General features: G+C 39.4%; 1 protein-coding gene and 1 long non-coding RNA gene across 4 annotated transcripts in view; one reads left to right on the forward strand and one right to left on the reverse strand.

Moving 5' to 3' along the window:
* MAMDC2 (MAM domain containing 2) overlaps window positions 1-7,761 on the forward strand; it is a 134,210-nt gene extending 126,449 nt beyond the window's left edge. The window contains exons 12-14 of one of the 3 annotated variants that reach the window (XM_017651261.3): window positions 463-722; window positions 6,540-6,624; window positions 6,755-7,761. In XM_017651261.3, coding sequence (XP_017506750.3) covers window positions 463-722; window positions 6,540-6,624; window positions 6,755-6,819 — 410 coding nt within the window. In that variant the 3' untranslated portion in view covers window positions 6,820-7,761. Of the gene's footprint in view, window positions 1-462; window positions 723-6,539; window positions 6,625-6,754 lie in introns of those variants that run through there. The other 2 variants (XR_001851803.3, XM_017651262.3) reach the window with 2 other exon arrangements.
* Window positions 3,446-17,014, reverse strand: LOC118967078 (uncharacterized). The gene is made up of 3 exons (XR_005053872.2): window positions 16,921-17,014; window positions 9,703-9,798; window positions 3,446-5,005 (listed from the first exon to the last, which is right to left on the reverse strand). It is a non-coding gene; the product is annotated as an uncharacterized lncRNA (long non-coding RNA).
* Window positions 17,015-17,022: the final 8 nt, after the last annotated feature.

The raw sequence follows: 17,022 nt of genomic DNA on the forward strand, positions 1-17,022 counted from the left end.
CATATGACACATACATTATTTAATTCTCACAACTGTACTGCAAATACTATAAACCCTTATTTTTGAATGATGAATATAGGTTCAGAGAGGATAATTCATTAGACCAGGATCACACAGACAACAAATATTAAAACCAAGACTTGAACCCAGATCTACCTGAACCTGACTTCAAACTCCTTGCTCCCCCCCCCCAAAAACAATGTCTGTAAGTTCCAGAATATTGTCCATGAATTGGTAGGATAAATTCTGATTTATTAATCACCACATCAATGGCATAATACTAGTATACTAATTACCTTCTGTATATTCAACTGAATTTGCTGAACTTATAAAATCCTTTATCAGTACTGGAGTCAAGTCATCTACTTACTTTAATTTGTTTCTAGGAACACTAGTCAGAAGAGAAAGAAGAGAATATAATGGGTCCTTTCTAACAAGACCTGATTTTGCATTGCTCTCAAGGTTACTACATGTACATTGAGGCCTCCCACATGGTGTACGGACAGAAAGCACACCTCTCGTCCAGGCCTCTGAGGGGAGTCATTGGAAAACACTGCTTGACCTTTTTCTACCACATGTATGGAGCAGGGACTGGCCTGCTGAGCATTTATTTGAAAAAGGAAGGTGACAGTGAAGAGTCCCTCTTATGGAGAAGAGGAGGTGAGCAGAGCATTTCCTGGATGCGAGCACTGATTGAATACAGCTGTGAAAGGCAACACAAGGTAAGCGAAAAGACATACAACTATAAACTTCTTTTTCTTGCTACCAAAGAGAGTGTTTTGTTCTTTTTCAGGGTCAAAGATAAAGGCCGTACTTGTTTAAGAGTAAACATAGTCTACATTGATTAAATCCAAGCAGTGTGTGGGAAATTAGGGAGAGAAAGCTTTGGGTATTTATGCATAAAGTGATTTTTGCAACTCAGTGATGAATGCCAGCAATTGTCTGGGTACATTGTGTCAAGTATATTCTGTGTGTCCTGCAAATCTCCAAAAACAAAGGCTCCCTTTCTTCCAAACATGGTATTACTAATCAGTTGTTGCAGCTGCATCTTTCACTCATCATTACCCACATGCAAGGCTTTTGTTGTGAGCCTTTATTTAGTAGAGTATATGGTCTAGAGTAAATTTTTAAGCCTCTGTCTGCATTGATGCAGAAAAAACTGAAAGTCTTGCTCCTAAGACCTGGGTCTCCCCTGAGTCTTCTCATGTGCTAGTAGATCTCCATCTTACAGCATCCTGATTATAAGGGAATGTGGGCAGTGGTAGGAAAGACCCTTTTAAATTCCAATAGATGTGGTGGTGTAGCCAATCGAGTCTAGAGATCATCAGTGGCCTCCTGCAGCCACTGACTTCACCTGCCTACCGTGAGCTAAACTCCAGAGAGCTCTGGGAAGATAACCTTCAGGCCCCTGATTGTTCATGAAACTGCTCTGTAGAATTCTCAGGTGTGAATTTGAACTAAAATCCCTGCTTCTGACTGATGAACTCTGGGACCAGCACCCCTCAGCTTTAACCACCAGCTGCTTGGACTAAGCCCAAATCTTTCTGGGAAGAGGTATTCAAAACAAGGACTTTATTTTATACTATCCCACAGCCTAAATTAATTTTCTGCAGATCTAAATGGGAAGAAATTCCAGAAGCTCAGGTCACCATGTTGCAGTGCCATCTAAAGTGCTGAGTTCCTAAAGAACCAATGAAAGAGGGAAGATGTGCCATTGTCCAGGGATGGCCTACCAGCTCAGCAGGGCAAAACTGTCTAGTAATACAATAAAGAAAACAGATAACTCTGAAATTATTTTGATGATTTAATGTCTGTTTACAGAAGGAAAGTGGATCCCTCAAGAACTTACTAATATGACTGATCAACCAGAGTTGATGGACTAATTTTGTTAGGCTATTAGGACACTCATACTTCTAGCCTGTACAAATGTTCTCAAAATGTGGCCCTGAGACTAGCAGTAACATTTGAAATACAAATCCACCTAAAATGAAATTCACTGGAAATTTACATTCTCAGGCCCCATCTAAGAACTACTAAACCAAAAATTCTGGGGATGAGGCCCAGGAATCTGTCTCTTAAAGCCTCCTGGTAATTAGATGCCCACTAAAGATGGAGAATCACAGCCCTAGACTAACCTAATCTCTTGGGTGGAGTGCAAGCATTGGTATTTTTTTTTAACTCCCCAAACTTCATGTGCTCATGCATAGGAGTTCTGGGACGTGAGTTCTGGGAACAGGTGACTTATGAGTATCTAAGCCTAGGGAGTTGGGTACAAGGCCTTGCATCTACTAGACTGAGGGTGGCTGGTTGTCTTGCCAATGGGTTTTAGCCCCGGGCAAGTTTGCTATGGATTCAGTGTGACCAAAGAAATTGACAGTGAAACGTTCTTGGGGTGAAAGGGTTACACCCAAGTTTATTTCCAGGTGGCAAGTCAGTCACTAGAATCCCATTCACTCAGAGCAAGTCTGCATTCAGCAAGCCGGTCTCTGCCTCTGGGCCCCTCTGTCTGTACAGCCGTCCCCTGGGCCTCTGTCCTCAGCACTGCCACCACTCCAGCCTCTGTTCTGCTCTCCTGCAGCCTTGCAGCCCTGCCAGCATGTTGCACACAGAGCACTGGGTGGAGCTCTTTATATAGAGTCAAGTTGCCCACTGGTGTGCAGTGAGCTAGTCAACCAAGGCCAGGTGAGAATCCTGGCCACCGGAACTCTCATTTTATCCACACTGGTTGTTGGAAATGTTTTTTGAACACAAAGTAGTGAGCCATCTGGGGTGGCATCTTGGGATTTTCAAGTCCAAAGGGTGCAGAATGGCTTGAGAGATTTCAGCTTTCAATCTGAAAAGAAGACTGCAGACCATTCCCTTTGGCTTAGAATGAAACAGATTTGAATCTGTTGTAATGAATTTTCTTTTATATTTAATGATTCCTTCAGGAATCCCAAACAACTGTCTGGAGGAGACTGGGCTGAACTAGCTTCTCCAAAATATCCTAGCATCTAATAGAGATGTACCCATATGCACATAGACTGGCCATCATCTATGTATCAGGCATATAAATTCTTCTAATTGATCTTGGCACTCCTCTTTACAGATGGAGAAAACTAAATGTCCAGCTGGCAAATGGCAGAGTGAGAATTTAATCCCAGATCTGACTAGTTCCAAAGTTTGTACCCCTCCCACCACAGCAGTCCCCAAATACCTCATTCCCCTAGTGTCACAAGACCTGGGTGATGTTGGGGAAAGTTCATCTTCTCTGATAATGTTTACACATTTTCAAAATGGGGTAATAATTCCTGCCATGCTGACATCACCAGAGTTAGAGTGGAGGTATGTGTAACTCCAGGGGAAAGGGTATTCCTTGCCTGGTGCAACTTCCCCTATGAAACCGGTGAAACCGAAATAAGTCATGTGAAAGGGTGGGTTGGGAGAAACCATTTTTTATTGTTCACAGCTTGCTCAAATTTGCTTGCTAGGTCTGGCCCTATCTGTCTCCTCCAGCCTCCACTCACACTCTGCCCACCCCCACCCCATGCTCTCTACTTCCCATCGGCCTCTTCCAAGAGTAACTCCATTGGTAGGTCCTTGGTGACTGGTAGATGCCAGACCAATTACATACCAGAAGTGGAGGGGAGGAAAGAATGGCCATTATCGCTCCACCCCTTGCCCAGAGGCTGTAGGAAGCTTCACCAGTAAACACCTATTGATATGTGTTTAGCTAAAGCCAGGCAAGAGATTCTAGAAATTCTGCCATTTACCCCACAGTATGTGAAAGGTTTTACAAACTTTAAAGTACTAAAATATAAAAAGATATTATTATTGTTTCTAAAAATATATTCCCTCTCAAATCTCTCTGATCTCTAATTCATATCATCAGGCAGACCTGGTATTTTCAGTAGCTGCATGAGGCATTCAAGCACAGCTTCTATGTAGTATGAGGCCAAAATATCTCATTTTCATAAATATTTATTGATCACTTGCTACTCTAAGTGCTGGGTATATTGCCATGTCCATAACATATAAAGTTCTTACTCTTTTGGTGCTTACATTCTAGTGGAGGAGAAGTAGAAAACAAACCAAAAAATATATAATGTAACATCAGGTGGTAATAAGTACTACGAAAAATTAGTCACGCCAATCAGGTAATGACGTCATGGTGTTATCATGAAAGGCCCTGGACATCATGGTAGAATTTGATACTCATTCCAAAAGCATTAAACTGTCAGATGGCTTGAAGGTAAGATGATCTGATTTATATTTAAAATGATCACACCAGCTACTATAGGGGGAGCAAACTGTGGGGGAAAAGATGACTTTGGGGGCTACTGCACTAGTTCTGACACAAGGAGTAGTGGCCTGGGCTATGCAACAGAGGTGAGATGTCATCAGAACCCCACAGGACTTCCTTATGGATGGAACATGGGGTGTGAGAGAAAGGGAGGAGTGGAGATGACTCCATAATTTTTGGCTGGAGCAATTGCTGCAATGGAGTCACCATTTTTTGAGGTGAGGAAGACTTCAGGTGGCAGATGAGGAAAAGTGAGGGCAATGTGTGCAGGAGGCAAATTAACAGGTTTTGGTGGGGGCACATGCCAAGTTTTTGATATCAGACATCCGAGTGGGCATGTCAGGCAAACAGTAGGATAAGAGATGAGTTCAGGGGGAAGAACAGAGCTAGAGAAGGAAATGTGGATATCATTTGTGGGAGTGGGCATATAGATGAGTTTAGAATGCTACAGTACTGCTGCCATGTGAGACTCATCCTCCAGGGAAAATATGCAGGTGGTCTCCAGATGATGTTCCAATCATGAGATTATCCTTGAAGAAGGAATGCTTCAAGTGGTAAAATTTTAATCATGCTTCTTCTTGAGGGATTTATTAAAGTGCTAAGCAGACCTTGACTTGCAATTGATCAAAAACACAAAATTATTTCCTTTGGATTCCTTGCTCAAGACCTTTCCTTCTCTGCTCTCAGGTGTTTTTGTCCATGGTTTCTTGTATTTTGATGCCACTGAAAGGAAATATTAGACAAATTCTCAGCTCACTGGAATATTTACATCACTCATATTGTTCATTATACTGACTAAATACTAGGAATGTGCCAGGTACTCAGCTAAGACTAGTCTCCAAATTTTCTTTTTCATGGTGCCCTTAGTCCCAGTAACTTTTTCCTGTTGTCCCTAGACCTAAAGAAATACCTAACAGCTTCATTTGTTAAGTTGTTGGGTCCAAACAACTTAAGTATTTATGTCCTAATAACTCAGCAGCCATTTGAAAAAAATAATACACTTAAATTGAAAGGGAAATAATATTTTTATCTAACTCTTAAGTAACCACTATTATTTACTAAAAGAATATCTATCTGTAATCCAAGGAGGAAGTCATTATGTGATAAAATGGTTATCACTCAACTATTAAGGAAATTCAAAGAAGAAGGTTTTATGAAATCAAGTGTTTAGTCCAACCACAAACTATTCAGAATGTAACTTTATCAGGTAATTTGTCTATTACACTTCCACTGCAGACTTGAAAGTCAAAACAGATTTTACTGTTGTCCAGTAAACCAAAATGCTTATTAACTTCACTCATATATCCTCCTACCTAAAAGTGTCAGGACACTTTCTTCCCTCTTCTTGCCATTTGTTTGGATTCTTGTTTAGGGCTGTGTCCTTAGAATTTTTATTAATGTTATTTTGCCACATCTTGGTCATTAAAGATTTTTCAGGTTATTAATTTCAAGATAGTTTCACAGACTTATTATTAACTTTATATTCTTTGATTCAATTTAAATCATCAAGTAGTTCAATAGGGAATCATTTGCTCATAAAATGAGTAGAGCAAATGTGTCTTCTGGACAATTTTCATTACCCACAAACCTCCTTGGAGTATTCACTGGGTTATTAATCATTGTCGAGTCAGCCTTAGAGCTGGTAATATAATGTAGTTTCCCTAGGACCTGTATATTTGATCATTACTTTTCTTCTCAGGTTGTAGAATCATGAAACTGGTTCCGCTTCCTCCTGGGATGTTCTTAGATGTTATAGTATTTAACATGATGAATGAAACATTGTCTTTTTGGTAAATTTAATTACTATGCTTTGCTGTTCATACATGGTCTCATCAGTCATATTAAATTCTCTGTTTTAGTACCAATATCAAAGGAGAACCTAAGAAAGCTTAAGCTTCTCAGCCCATAACTGTCATAGGACCTTTGAATTCTGGGAGTAGAATGCAGGTGGGGAGGGGAAACCAGGTCACCACCAGGAAACCTTTCTAGGTAAGCGTTCCTGGGAAATGGCCTGAAGAGATCTCAGAAGAAAGGGACCTGAATCTCCATGTCTCCAGTAATTTGTTGTGAATTTCTTTTATTTCCAAATAAGTATTCTCTTTTTTACCTAAATTTGTATTTGTGGGTTTGTATTTTTTCCTTAAAGGGGGCCCAAGAACAACCTAAATTTCCAGATCCACACAGCCTGAATCTGTCCCTGACCAGGACTGTTTTATCAGATGACTCTATTCTAAATTCAGCCTTCATTGTTTTTCAGGTAATTTTTGAAGCCATTCGGGGAGTGTCAATAAGAAGTGATATTGCCATTGATGATGTTAAATTTCAAGCAGGACCCTGTGCAGGTAACAGTATTTTTCCCAATTTAAGTTTGATTGGAATGGGCTTTTACAGTAGTCTCAACTGATAATGCAAATTAAATATTTTTCTACCATAAAAATAGAGAAGATTATTATTGTCTATCTTTCCTGACAGAAATGGAAGATACAACTCAGCAATCATCAGGATATTCTGAGGATTTAAATGAAATTGAGTTTTAAGAAATGATCTGAATTGGATTAACTGAACAAAAGCCATACCTCTCTTTAATCAAAATGAAAACAAAACAAATGAATACCGGACAGTCTTACCAATTTCATAAGTTATAAAATGACTTCAGAGCACTCTTTTTCATTACTTTTGCAAAAAACACTGACTCAGGGCTTTTTTTTTTCTTTTTGCATATGACAACTGTTATGGAAGTATAGGCTGCTGGTTTTGCATAGATCATCCATCTTCCTTTTGGTACCAGTTAAAAATACACATGTACCATATTGTAGTCATTTTAAAATATGCAAATAGAGGGCACCATCAAAATGAGATGTGCTCACTTAAATCTGCATTCAATGAATGTATTGAGAGGAGAATAAATCTTCTGGGTTTCCTTTTGAATTTCAAGTATCATAAATATTTTTAAAGTAATAATGTGAGCTATCAATTATATCTGCAGAATGAATGCAGTTTTTATGGTAACAAGTTAGTCTAAGAAAACAAAGTCTTATTTCCTATGTTTTATTCACAGAAATGGAGTATTAATTTTTAAATATATTTTACCATATATGATAACAAAAGATCTTTCACAAATGTCCCAGGGTAAGTCAGTATTAAGGCTGTATTACAAGGCAATGCTACCTTCTCTTTTCCCCCTTTGAATTACTTTTGAAAGTCACTATGAACACATGGATAGAAATTGCACTTTTTTTTAAAGCAAGCTTGAAAATGTTTATGTACACACACCCAAAATTTTTTAGAACATGTTTAACAATTTTACTGACTTTTATAGTAAATGTTTGATGATGTTTTGAATAATATGAATTCAAGCAGATATAGTATACTACTACCTTTTATTTACATGTTTAGGAAACTGTATATACATGTTTGTATACCCAAACAACTGTTATGAAATTATAAGATTACCTAATAAAAGATAATTTGAAACTCTTTTCACTGGCAGTTAACTCCTTCCTGTTTTTGTTGGTCAGATTGTCTTCATTACGTAACTGCAGATTCAAATTTGCATCTCTATTCTGTCACAATTAAATGCTTCTGAAGCCTTTTATTAGTGATATAAGTACTTGTGGGTAAAATTGTAATATTTCCAGAATATCTCGCCTGGCTTTAGTACATCTACATCTCAATAGGCGTTCAGAGGTGGAAAAAAGTATGGCTTTAGTGCATTTGCATCATTCCTCAGGAGTGGAGAGAAGTTCATCTCCATATCAGTGGGTAATTACCTGGGCAACGGAGGGCTTATCTGTACTGAAGAGGTGAAGGGGAGGGCCAGTTTTGCTGATGCTAGAGCAGGAGAGAGAGATGGGCCAGACTGCAGTTTTGTAAGTAATAAACAGGTTTTAAATTTTATTTCTCCCTTTGACTGATTTCGGTTTTTAGAGGTATTTTTCCCCGGGATTTCCTTTCCTCGGACTTACAGTACTACATACATTGATGCAATAATTAATTTTTGTCTTTTAATTTCCATGAACAATCTTAATTATTCCCTCAATTTTTTCTTATTAGATTGCAAACTCAATGAGGGTAAGGATTCCTGCCTGTTTTGTTTACTTTTGTAATCTCAGCACCCAGGAGAATGTCTGCTATATAATAGGTGTTCAACAAATGAATACTAGTTGAAGGAAGGAAGGAGGGAAAAAAGAGAGGGAGAGTAGGAAGAAAGGATTAATCTTCCCATCAGTCTCCAAAGAGGAGATATTTTTATCCCTCTTTTACAGGTAAAGAAACCAAGGCTCTGAATAGTGAAAAAATTACTTAAGATTCCATAGTTGTTAAGTGGCTGAACTTAGAGTCAGGTTTTTCTGACCCCAAAGCCCACAGCTCTCACTGCTTTGTATGTCAAAAAAATCCACTGTAATCACAGAGTTGGACATTCTGGACACTCAAGAATGTCAAAACCCATAAATTAATCTACAAAAAGCATTATACCTCCCTGAACACCACATTACTTGGAAACAAAAAACGCTCAACTGTAGAAAATAAACATCCTGAGGTTTGTGGAGAAAATAAACTTTTACAGTAAAGCAAAATTTTGTGACCCAAATGCTTTCTATTTATGATGATTACCTGTAGCAGGGAAATCCCTAAGTAGAGTTGAAATATTGGGGAAGGAAGATTTCAAGGTGTTGGCCAGTTCAACACTATACTTATCATTGCAAATAACTCAAAATATTATTCCTGTCTGAAGCTTAGTTATATTTACTGAATAAAGAAATGAAGATTGTGTCTCCAGGACTTAACATAATATCTAGTCAGTAGTAAAGGGGTTAATAATAAGTAGTGAATAACTGAAGTCATTCACCAGCCTCCTTGCTTACGGATTACATAAATCCATAGTAATAATCATAGCTAACATTTATTAAATACTTACTATTTTCAGACATTGTTCAAAGAGCTTTACATGAATTGGCTCATTTAATCCTGGTAGCAACCAATGAAGTAGATCTAGTGATATTTCCATATTATAAACAGGGAAACAATCTCCAAGTTCAGCTAGCGCTAGCACTTGGGTTTGAACCTGAGTCTGTTTCACTGCCAAACCTGTGTTCTGATCCTTACAAGACTGGCTACTGAACCTGCCAACTCTCCTACCACCTCCCACCCCCAAGACCAGGTGAACCCCTAGGCAGATGGTCCAAGCTTCCCTCACTCAGGAGCATGTACAGGCTACCGAAATTGCTACCAAGGTTGCCAAACTAGAAATACTACTTAGGATACCAGCTTTGAGAATTTGGGGGAGAAAGGGGGTTTGGGCGATAGGTATTGATTTAGGGCAGTTAGGAAAGAGGTAATGATTACCAGTTGTTGCTAATAAATAACCTGAAGTTCATGTCAGAGAAGAGAGGAGGTGGAAGGTGAGTGGATTAATTTACCCTCCCTCACGAATGCTCCTTTTGCAGGATTCACTTTTTGGCTGCTTCTCTTCCTTCTCCAGGTTGCCCTTGGCATTCATCTTAAGTATGTTTCACCTGGATGAAAATATGAAAGGACAGTGAGCACAGCATAGTTTTCTCATGTGTAGAAATGCCTTTCGGGAAGACGTCCCTGCTAATAGGTGTGCTTAACACTTTAAACCCAGTGTTTGCACTTATTCTGATTCTCACTTGAACACCCAAGTGTTTCAAAAAGAGAAACTACTTTCTCAGGCAGATTGAGCACTCTCCTACAATTTGCTGTCTGAGCGGAGATTATTTGTGCACACAAGGAGGTGAAGAAAGGACACTGAGAAAATAGTGCCTCTGATGCAAAGTCTGGCTTAATATGGAAGAAGAAAAGGTTCAGCAAAGATTTGATGAGAGATCTATGCTCCAGGCATGACACCAAGCATGGAGGTTACAAAGATGCTCACATGTCAGTGAGGAAAACAGCAATCTGAACCAGTCAGCCCAATTCAGTGTTAAGTATGATGAGGTCATATGCACAGGGTGATGGGGGAGGGCCTGGGCAGGGCTTCTGACCTGGGAGGGCAGAGCCAGCCTCCTAGCTGCAGTCTGGGCAGCACAGAGAAAACCAACAAAGACCTACTAACGCAGGTCTCTGGGTACCTTGATGTCTTCTGCCACTCTTGGAGGGCTAAGATATGGGATATGGGCTCTTTAATGTCTTATTCCCATTTCTAAGTCTTCATTCTAATGTTGCAACATTTGAAACATGTGAAAGACTATAAAGAGGTGATACAGCATAGTGATTAAGTGCACAGTTTGTGGATTCCGGCTCTCAGTTTAAATCCTGGCTTTGACACTTAACGGGCTTTGTGACTGAGGGCAAGTCACTTACACTGTTTGATTCCATCCTAGTCTGCAAAATGGGGCAAATACTTGTCTCTACTTCTTAAGGTATCTGTAAAGGTGAAATGAAAATAATACCTTAAGCACTTAACCCAAAAGCCATTTTAGTTTATAAGGTTTGAGTGAGATTTTTGTATAAATCACAGGTATTTTTCTGTATTTTCTCTAACAAAGGAATTGTGAGTTTAGAGTGCCATCTTAAGGATAAAGCAGCCATATAATCTTGTGCTTTATTTTCTTTTTACTATTTGCCATACAAGGCTCATTTTAGCCAGCATCTGGGCACTGCCTGCCCCTTTGCTCTTCCTCTTCCAGCCGCTGTTAATGGTCCTTCTGTGATGCTCTCCCTGTAGACCTAACTCCTAACAAAATGTATCATGCTAAACCTAAATTCTTGATTTTATGTCCATCTTCTCAAGAATGGTTGCTTATTCAGTTTTTGTACCCCCACCACCTAGCATACTCAACAAATATTTCTGGATTAAATAAACAAATGCTCAATAAAAGCGTTTAGTACAACCGATGTGGATCCCAAAAATCACAAAGGAGATGAAGCTTTTTGCTATTGTGGACAACGCTGCTAAACTGTTCTTGCACAAGTGCCTGGGTACCCAGGTGAAAGATTTTCTTATGGTTGTATATCTAACATAAGAGTTGCTGGTTTGTACAATATGTGCACTTTACTAAATGATGAAAACATTCTTCCTGACTGACCGTACCACTCTACACTACCCTTATCAGTATAAATGAGTGCTGCCCAATCTTGCTAATGTTAGACTTTAACTGTTGCCAGCCTGATAATTATGAAATTGTGTTCACTGAGGTTTTAATTTGCATCTTTCTAATTATGAATTAAATTGAGCACTTTTTCTATGTTCAATGACTTCAGCTTGTGCAAAATGCCTGTTTTTCCCATTTTCCATGTACGTATGTATATTTTTTCTTACAGATACTCTAATATTCTCTAATATTACAGATACCCTAAGATTCTCTAATATTTCAGATACCAAGCTTCTGTTTGTTATAAGTGCTGCAAATATCTTTTTTCAGCTGTGACTTCCTCTCTCCCCAGTCATATTATGGGGAATTTGATTAATGAAAGGCCTTAGTTTTATTTATATATGTGTGTGTGTGTGTGTGTGTGTGTGTGTGTGTGTGTGTGTGTGTGTGACTTCATACCCTTTAATTTTCTTTATGGTTCACATTTTTCTTGTCTTATTTAAGAAACTCTTCCCTATCCTGTATTTTAAAGATATTACCATATGATTTCTTCTAAAAAATTAAACTTTTTCCTATTACATTTAAGTCTTGATTCACCTGGAATTATATGCAGCAAACCTGCCAAGCTCGTTATTACTTCTCAGAATAGACTCTGTTTACATTCATTTCCTGTTGTTGCTGTGATGAATGACCATACTCTTTGTGGCACAATACAACCCATTTATTAACTTACAGTTCTGGAAGTCAGAATTCTGAAAACGGGTCTCATGGGGCTAAAATCAAGGTGTTGGCAGGTCTGTGCTCCTTCTGGAGGCTCTGCAGAGAATCTATTTCTTGCCTTTTCCAGCTTGGAGAAGCTTCTTGAACTCCCTGGCTTATGGCCCCCTTCTCGCTGTCATCCCTCTAACATCTGTCATTGTCACAGCCTCTGATGTTGACTTCCTGTGTCCCTCTTATAAGGACTGTTGTGATTATATTGGGCCCACCTGGATGATCCAGGCTAATCACCCCATTTCAAGATCTTTTACTTAATCACATCTCCAAATTCCCTTTTACCATGTGAGGTGACATATTCACAAGTTCCAGGGATTAGGATGTGGGCACTTTGGAGAGCCACTGTTCTGCCTTCCACAGTGTTCTTTTGCTATCAGATAAGATGTTTATCAGATATATAATACAACATCAGATAATAAAACAATATAATATTTCTAAATAAGGCCAGTTTTGGATTTTCCTTTTCAACTCCTCTGCTCTGTTTTCTTAACTTCTTTCACAGGCTAACATATCCAATATAGAGCTTAGTAGTAGTAGTGATAGTATTATCCTTGACTTGTCGCAGAATTTAAGAGAATATTTTTAAACATTTCATTTTGAATATGAGTTGGCTAAAGGTTTTTGGAGCTGTCTTTTATTGGTTAAAGGAGATTTTCTTCTACTCAACCTTTCCTAGGAATTTGAGCCATGAATGTTGAAAATAATTGAATGCTTTTTCTGCTTTGACCTTTCTCCTATAATCTTTTCATATCAAGAATCACATTAACTGATTTAGCTTGTTAGTGTTTAATCAACCTTGGATTTCTGTAATAAATCCAATTAGGTCATGGAGTATTTACTTTTTTGAACATTGCTATCTATTTGCGTATATGTTCATGAGTAAGATTGGTGGGCAATTTTCATTTCCTTTATTTTCCTTAGAAATTAGAGGATTTAGACAAGGTTAGACTTATAAGAGGAGCTGGAAAGGCTTCTTTCCTTTTCTATACCCTGAAAGAGTGGGTAGGGTAAGAGCAGCGATTCTCAACTGGGCACAATTTTACCCCTTGCCTGGCTAAGGAGGACTATCAATTCACTTTGCAAGGACTGGCAGAGAAGAGATTGTACATAGTGCTGTAGCACCTTGTGGTCTTTCTGAACTTGAAGGTAAATTCCTTCTGGGAAAATTTAATACTGTTTTCCCATTTTATATCCTTAAAAGATATGAAGGCCTCTTTAGTTCTAGGCTTTCTATCATGACACATCACAAAAAGCACTTGAAACCTGATGTTAATTCCTAATGATTTTTAAAAATCTTTCTGTTGGTTTTTGCATCCAAGAAATGGAAGTTTGAGAAAGACACAAATCTGTTGAGACATTGATCCAGAATATAAAAACTAATTATGAAATAGTACTTAAAACTAATGCTGTTAGTATTAGCTACTACTACTACTACTACTATAGCTATTACTAACCAGTTCCAGTGCTAATACCACTACAGTAAGAAGGAGCAGATAATTTTGGCCGTTTTAAGCCTTTTTATGATATTAGAAACAAATGTCTAGAAAGTAAAAACCTCAGAGATAAGGTATCCTTATCTCTAGCAGAAGCTTGCTGTCCAGGGTTTTAGTTTTCCCTATGAAAAGAGTGCTGGTTCTCCTCCAAACCCCTCATCCTGCCTAGCTCTTCCCCATCAGTTCTTTAACTAGACTGATCAGAAAGTGAGCCTGAGGAGGAATGCAGGAAGACGGATGGGGGGTTCCTAGGTGCCAAAGACTTAGGTTTTAGCATCTGACTTCCTCTCTCCCAAGTCATGAGGGTTCACTTTTCCATTTTATAAATTTACCAAAAGCAACAGGAGTCTTTCTTCTCACCTGATACCTAAACGAAAGAATATTATTTCTGTGAACCTGTAAGAGCCCTTACTAGTACTGGAATAAACTGTCTCAGTCAGACATGGTCTCAGCAGAGTCCCAGTCCATGTGTCTTGGCCAGGCTTCTTGCTATTGTGGCATTTTAACAAGGGCTTGGAGTAAAGCCAAGAAAGAGAATGCAGAAGATGGTGCTCTGATGGTGAAGTGAAATATATTTATAATCCTTGGCTCTGTCCCTTTGTGCCAGCTTTTTGTTTGCATCAGTTTTAAAGTTCCTGCAGATTTGGAAAGCCATAGCTCAAAATGGTCCCTGGTTGGTAGGAAGTTAAATACAACTGCTTTGCAAAATCTGTTAGCTGGCAAGGTTGGCATGGTGAACTCAGCTGCTGACTGGAATTTTAAATCCTAGAAGCACAGGATTAGCTCTTGTGGCTCAGTTACTTATTCATTAGCCTCAGTTTCTGGTAAACTGATATTCTGTTTCCAAAGACCTTCTGCTTCTTCACTGCCACCCCTTTTAAGACAGTTTTCACGTGGTGGGATTAAAAAACAAGTGTAACAAGATAGATGTGTATACTTTTATGGGTGGATGAAATTGTTAAAGGATGTTAGGAAGCTGAGCTAGTATAGTCCACAGTGACCCTGGTTCAAACTTCCAGTCAGAGTCCAGCCAAAGAGAAGTATTAAAATCAAACATTGTATATCTTTTGATGGAGTACTATATATTTATTTAAAACTATGTCACAGAAAAATATTTAATGACATAAAGAAATATTCATAATATACTGAGAAAAAGGGGTTAAGTAACAGTATAGGTAACATAATTTGAGCAGTATCATCCTATGTTTTTGGAACAAAAGGAGCATGCCATACATATACAAGGGGAAATGTCAAAACATACACCAAAATCTTAATAGTAATTAATTTGGGTAGAGAAATCATGAGTAATTATTCCCTTGGTGTATGTCTATTTTTCTGTGTTTTCTCCAAATTTCTGCACTTAACATGTATTGGTTTTGTAATTAGAAGCAAAACCAGTAACATTTTCCTTTTTAAAGTATGGTGGTAGAGCATGACTGGCTGGCTGTTTAGATAAGAACTCATAATGTGTGTGTGCATTTATGGTATCACAAGTTCAGGGAGTCATTCTCAACTTTCAAGTTTCTAAGCACTATTTGATTAATTCAATGACAAAATAAAGAATACTTTTAAAACTGTTCAAATGGCAGGAAATAATAAAAATATTCAGTGTTTATATTATAACATTCCCTACACTGACATTCCCTACATTGCTAGTACAATTGCTAGTACATTGCTAGTACAGGGTCACTGTGGACTATACTAAAGAACTGATGATGGCACAAAAATGATCAGACTGGTTCCCTGCCCTTAACTCCCATTACTACTGCCTGTTATTTTTCCTATAGGACAGTGTTCCCCAAACATAATATTTCTTCAAAGGATTTGATTCTTCTAAGGCTCTTGAAGCAGAATACCAAATTACTTTTCAAAAATTTGTACTAGCAATGTAGGGAATGTCAGTGTAGGGAATGTTATAATATAAATACTGAGTATTTTTATTATTTCCTGCCCTTTGAACAGTTTTAAAAGTATTCTTTATTTTGTCATGCACTTTTTTATTTTTAGTAACCATGACAAGCTATGATTTTATTCATTCTATTTTCTGTTAGCGCAGATTCCATTTGTGTTAGAGGAAGAAGCAGGGACCTGGGAAAGGAGCATTGGTCCAGGAGTTAGGAATCAGTGTTCCACTGCAGTAGCTTTCTAAGCAGCCTCCCTACTTCCAGGTTTGACTCTCTCCAAAGATCAGAGTGGTCGTTTTAAAACTTTAATTAGATCATGTCCCTCTCCTTCTTAAAACCTCATGGCTTCCGACTGCTTTTAAAATGAAATTCACTAGGCAGCCCTGTTCACTCCAGTGCAGCCACAAGGCCTTCCCTTTCTTCCCGGGGCATCCCACTTGTCCCCACCCCAGAGCCTTCGTCCTTGCCTAGAAAGCTTTCTTATTTATACCCTTGGCTCTTGTTTAGGGTTCAGATAAAACATCACCTCCACCGACAGCTCTTTAGTGTCTCCCCCATCACATTTCACAATCGGTTTTATTTTCTTCATAGCACCTTTCACCGCCTGGCATGACCTGAACATGTGTTAGTTCACTTGCTCTTGCTCTGTCTCCTGCACCAGAAGTTAAGCTCTGAGACGCGCAACCGAGACTGTCTCCTTTACGGCAGAAGCTGTAGATCACGCGCAGATGAGACATTATTAGCTGAGTGAATGAAGATGCACGTAGGCCTCAGTACACCTCCTCTTTAATGAGGTTAACTAGATGAATGTGAGCAGGCCTAAGCGGAAGCACCCGCTCATTGCAGCCAGCGCCCTCGAGCTCCTGAATTTCTAGAAACCTCCAGAGATTAAGTCTTAAAAGGGGAGTGGGAGGGAGGAAGGGAGGGAGTGAAGAGACCCTGGAGAGAATCTGTGCAAAATGGGGCGCGCTGGAGACCTGGCACGATGCTTTAAGGGAGAGATAGGCATAGAGCTATTTGGTAGAGTCCTCTTTTTCTTTCTCTTTGTTTTTTTTTTTTTGACACGGGTACCTCACTAAAAGCAAATTGATAAGACGAAGGGCCCCAAACTGGTGACGGGTGCACTCGGGCGGGCACTCAGCCGTATTCCGATCAAGGCAGGTCTGACGGCACCCCTCTGGGCGTCTCCTGCCCCGGGACCCCGGCCCATCCCGGGGCCCCAGGTACCACCGTAAAAGCCTTCCTCCGTCCCCTCGCGGATCCACTTCTTCGGAGCGCTGAAAGGGCTTTCAAAATACTAAATGCAGTTGACATCTTTTTTCTGAGTTAAAAGAACTCTGAAAAAATGCACAACTGTACAGAGAAGAAAGTGCCGTAGCTGCACCCTACGAGGTCCCCACCCCAAGACGCACCAGTAGTCCTCGGCTCCCGTCTCCCGGGCCAGCGCCGGCAGCGCCAGGCGGGGCGGGACCCGGCCGAGTGGGGGCGGAGAGACGCGGGGCTGGCGCCGCCGG

Source organism: Manis javanica, chromosome 2 (genome assembly GCF_040802235.1).
Source record: "Manis javanica isolate MJ-LG chromosome 2, MJ_LKY, whole genome shotgun sequence".
NCBI classification, from domain to species: Eukaryota; Metazoa; Chordata; class Mammalia; order Pholidota; family Manidae; genus Manis; species Manis javanica.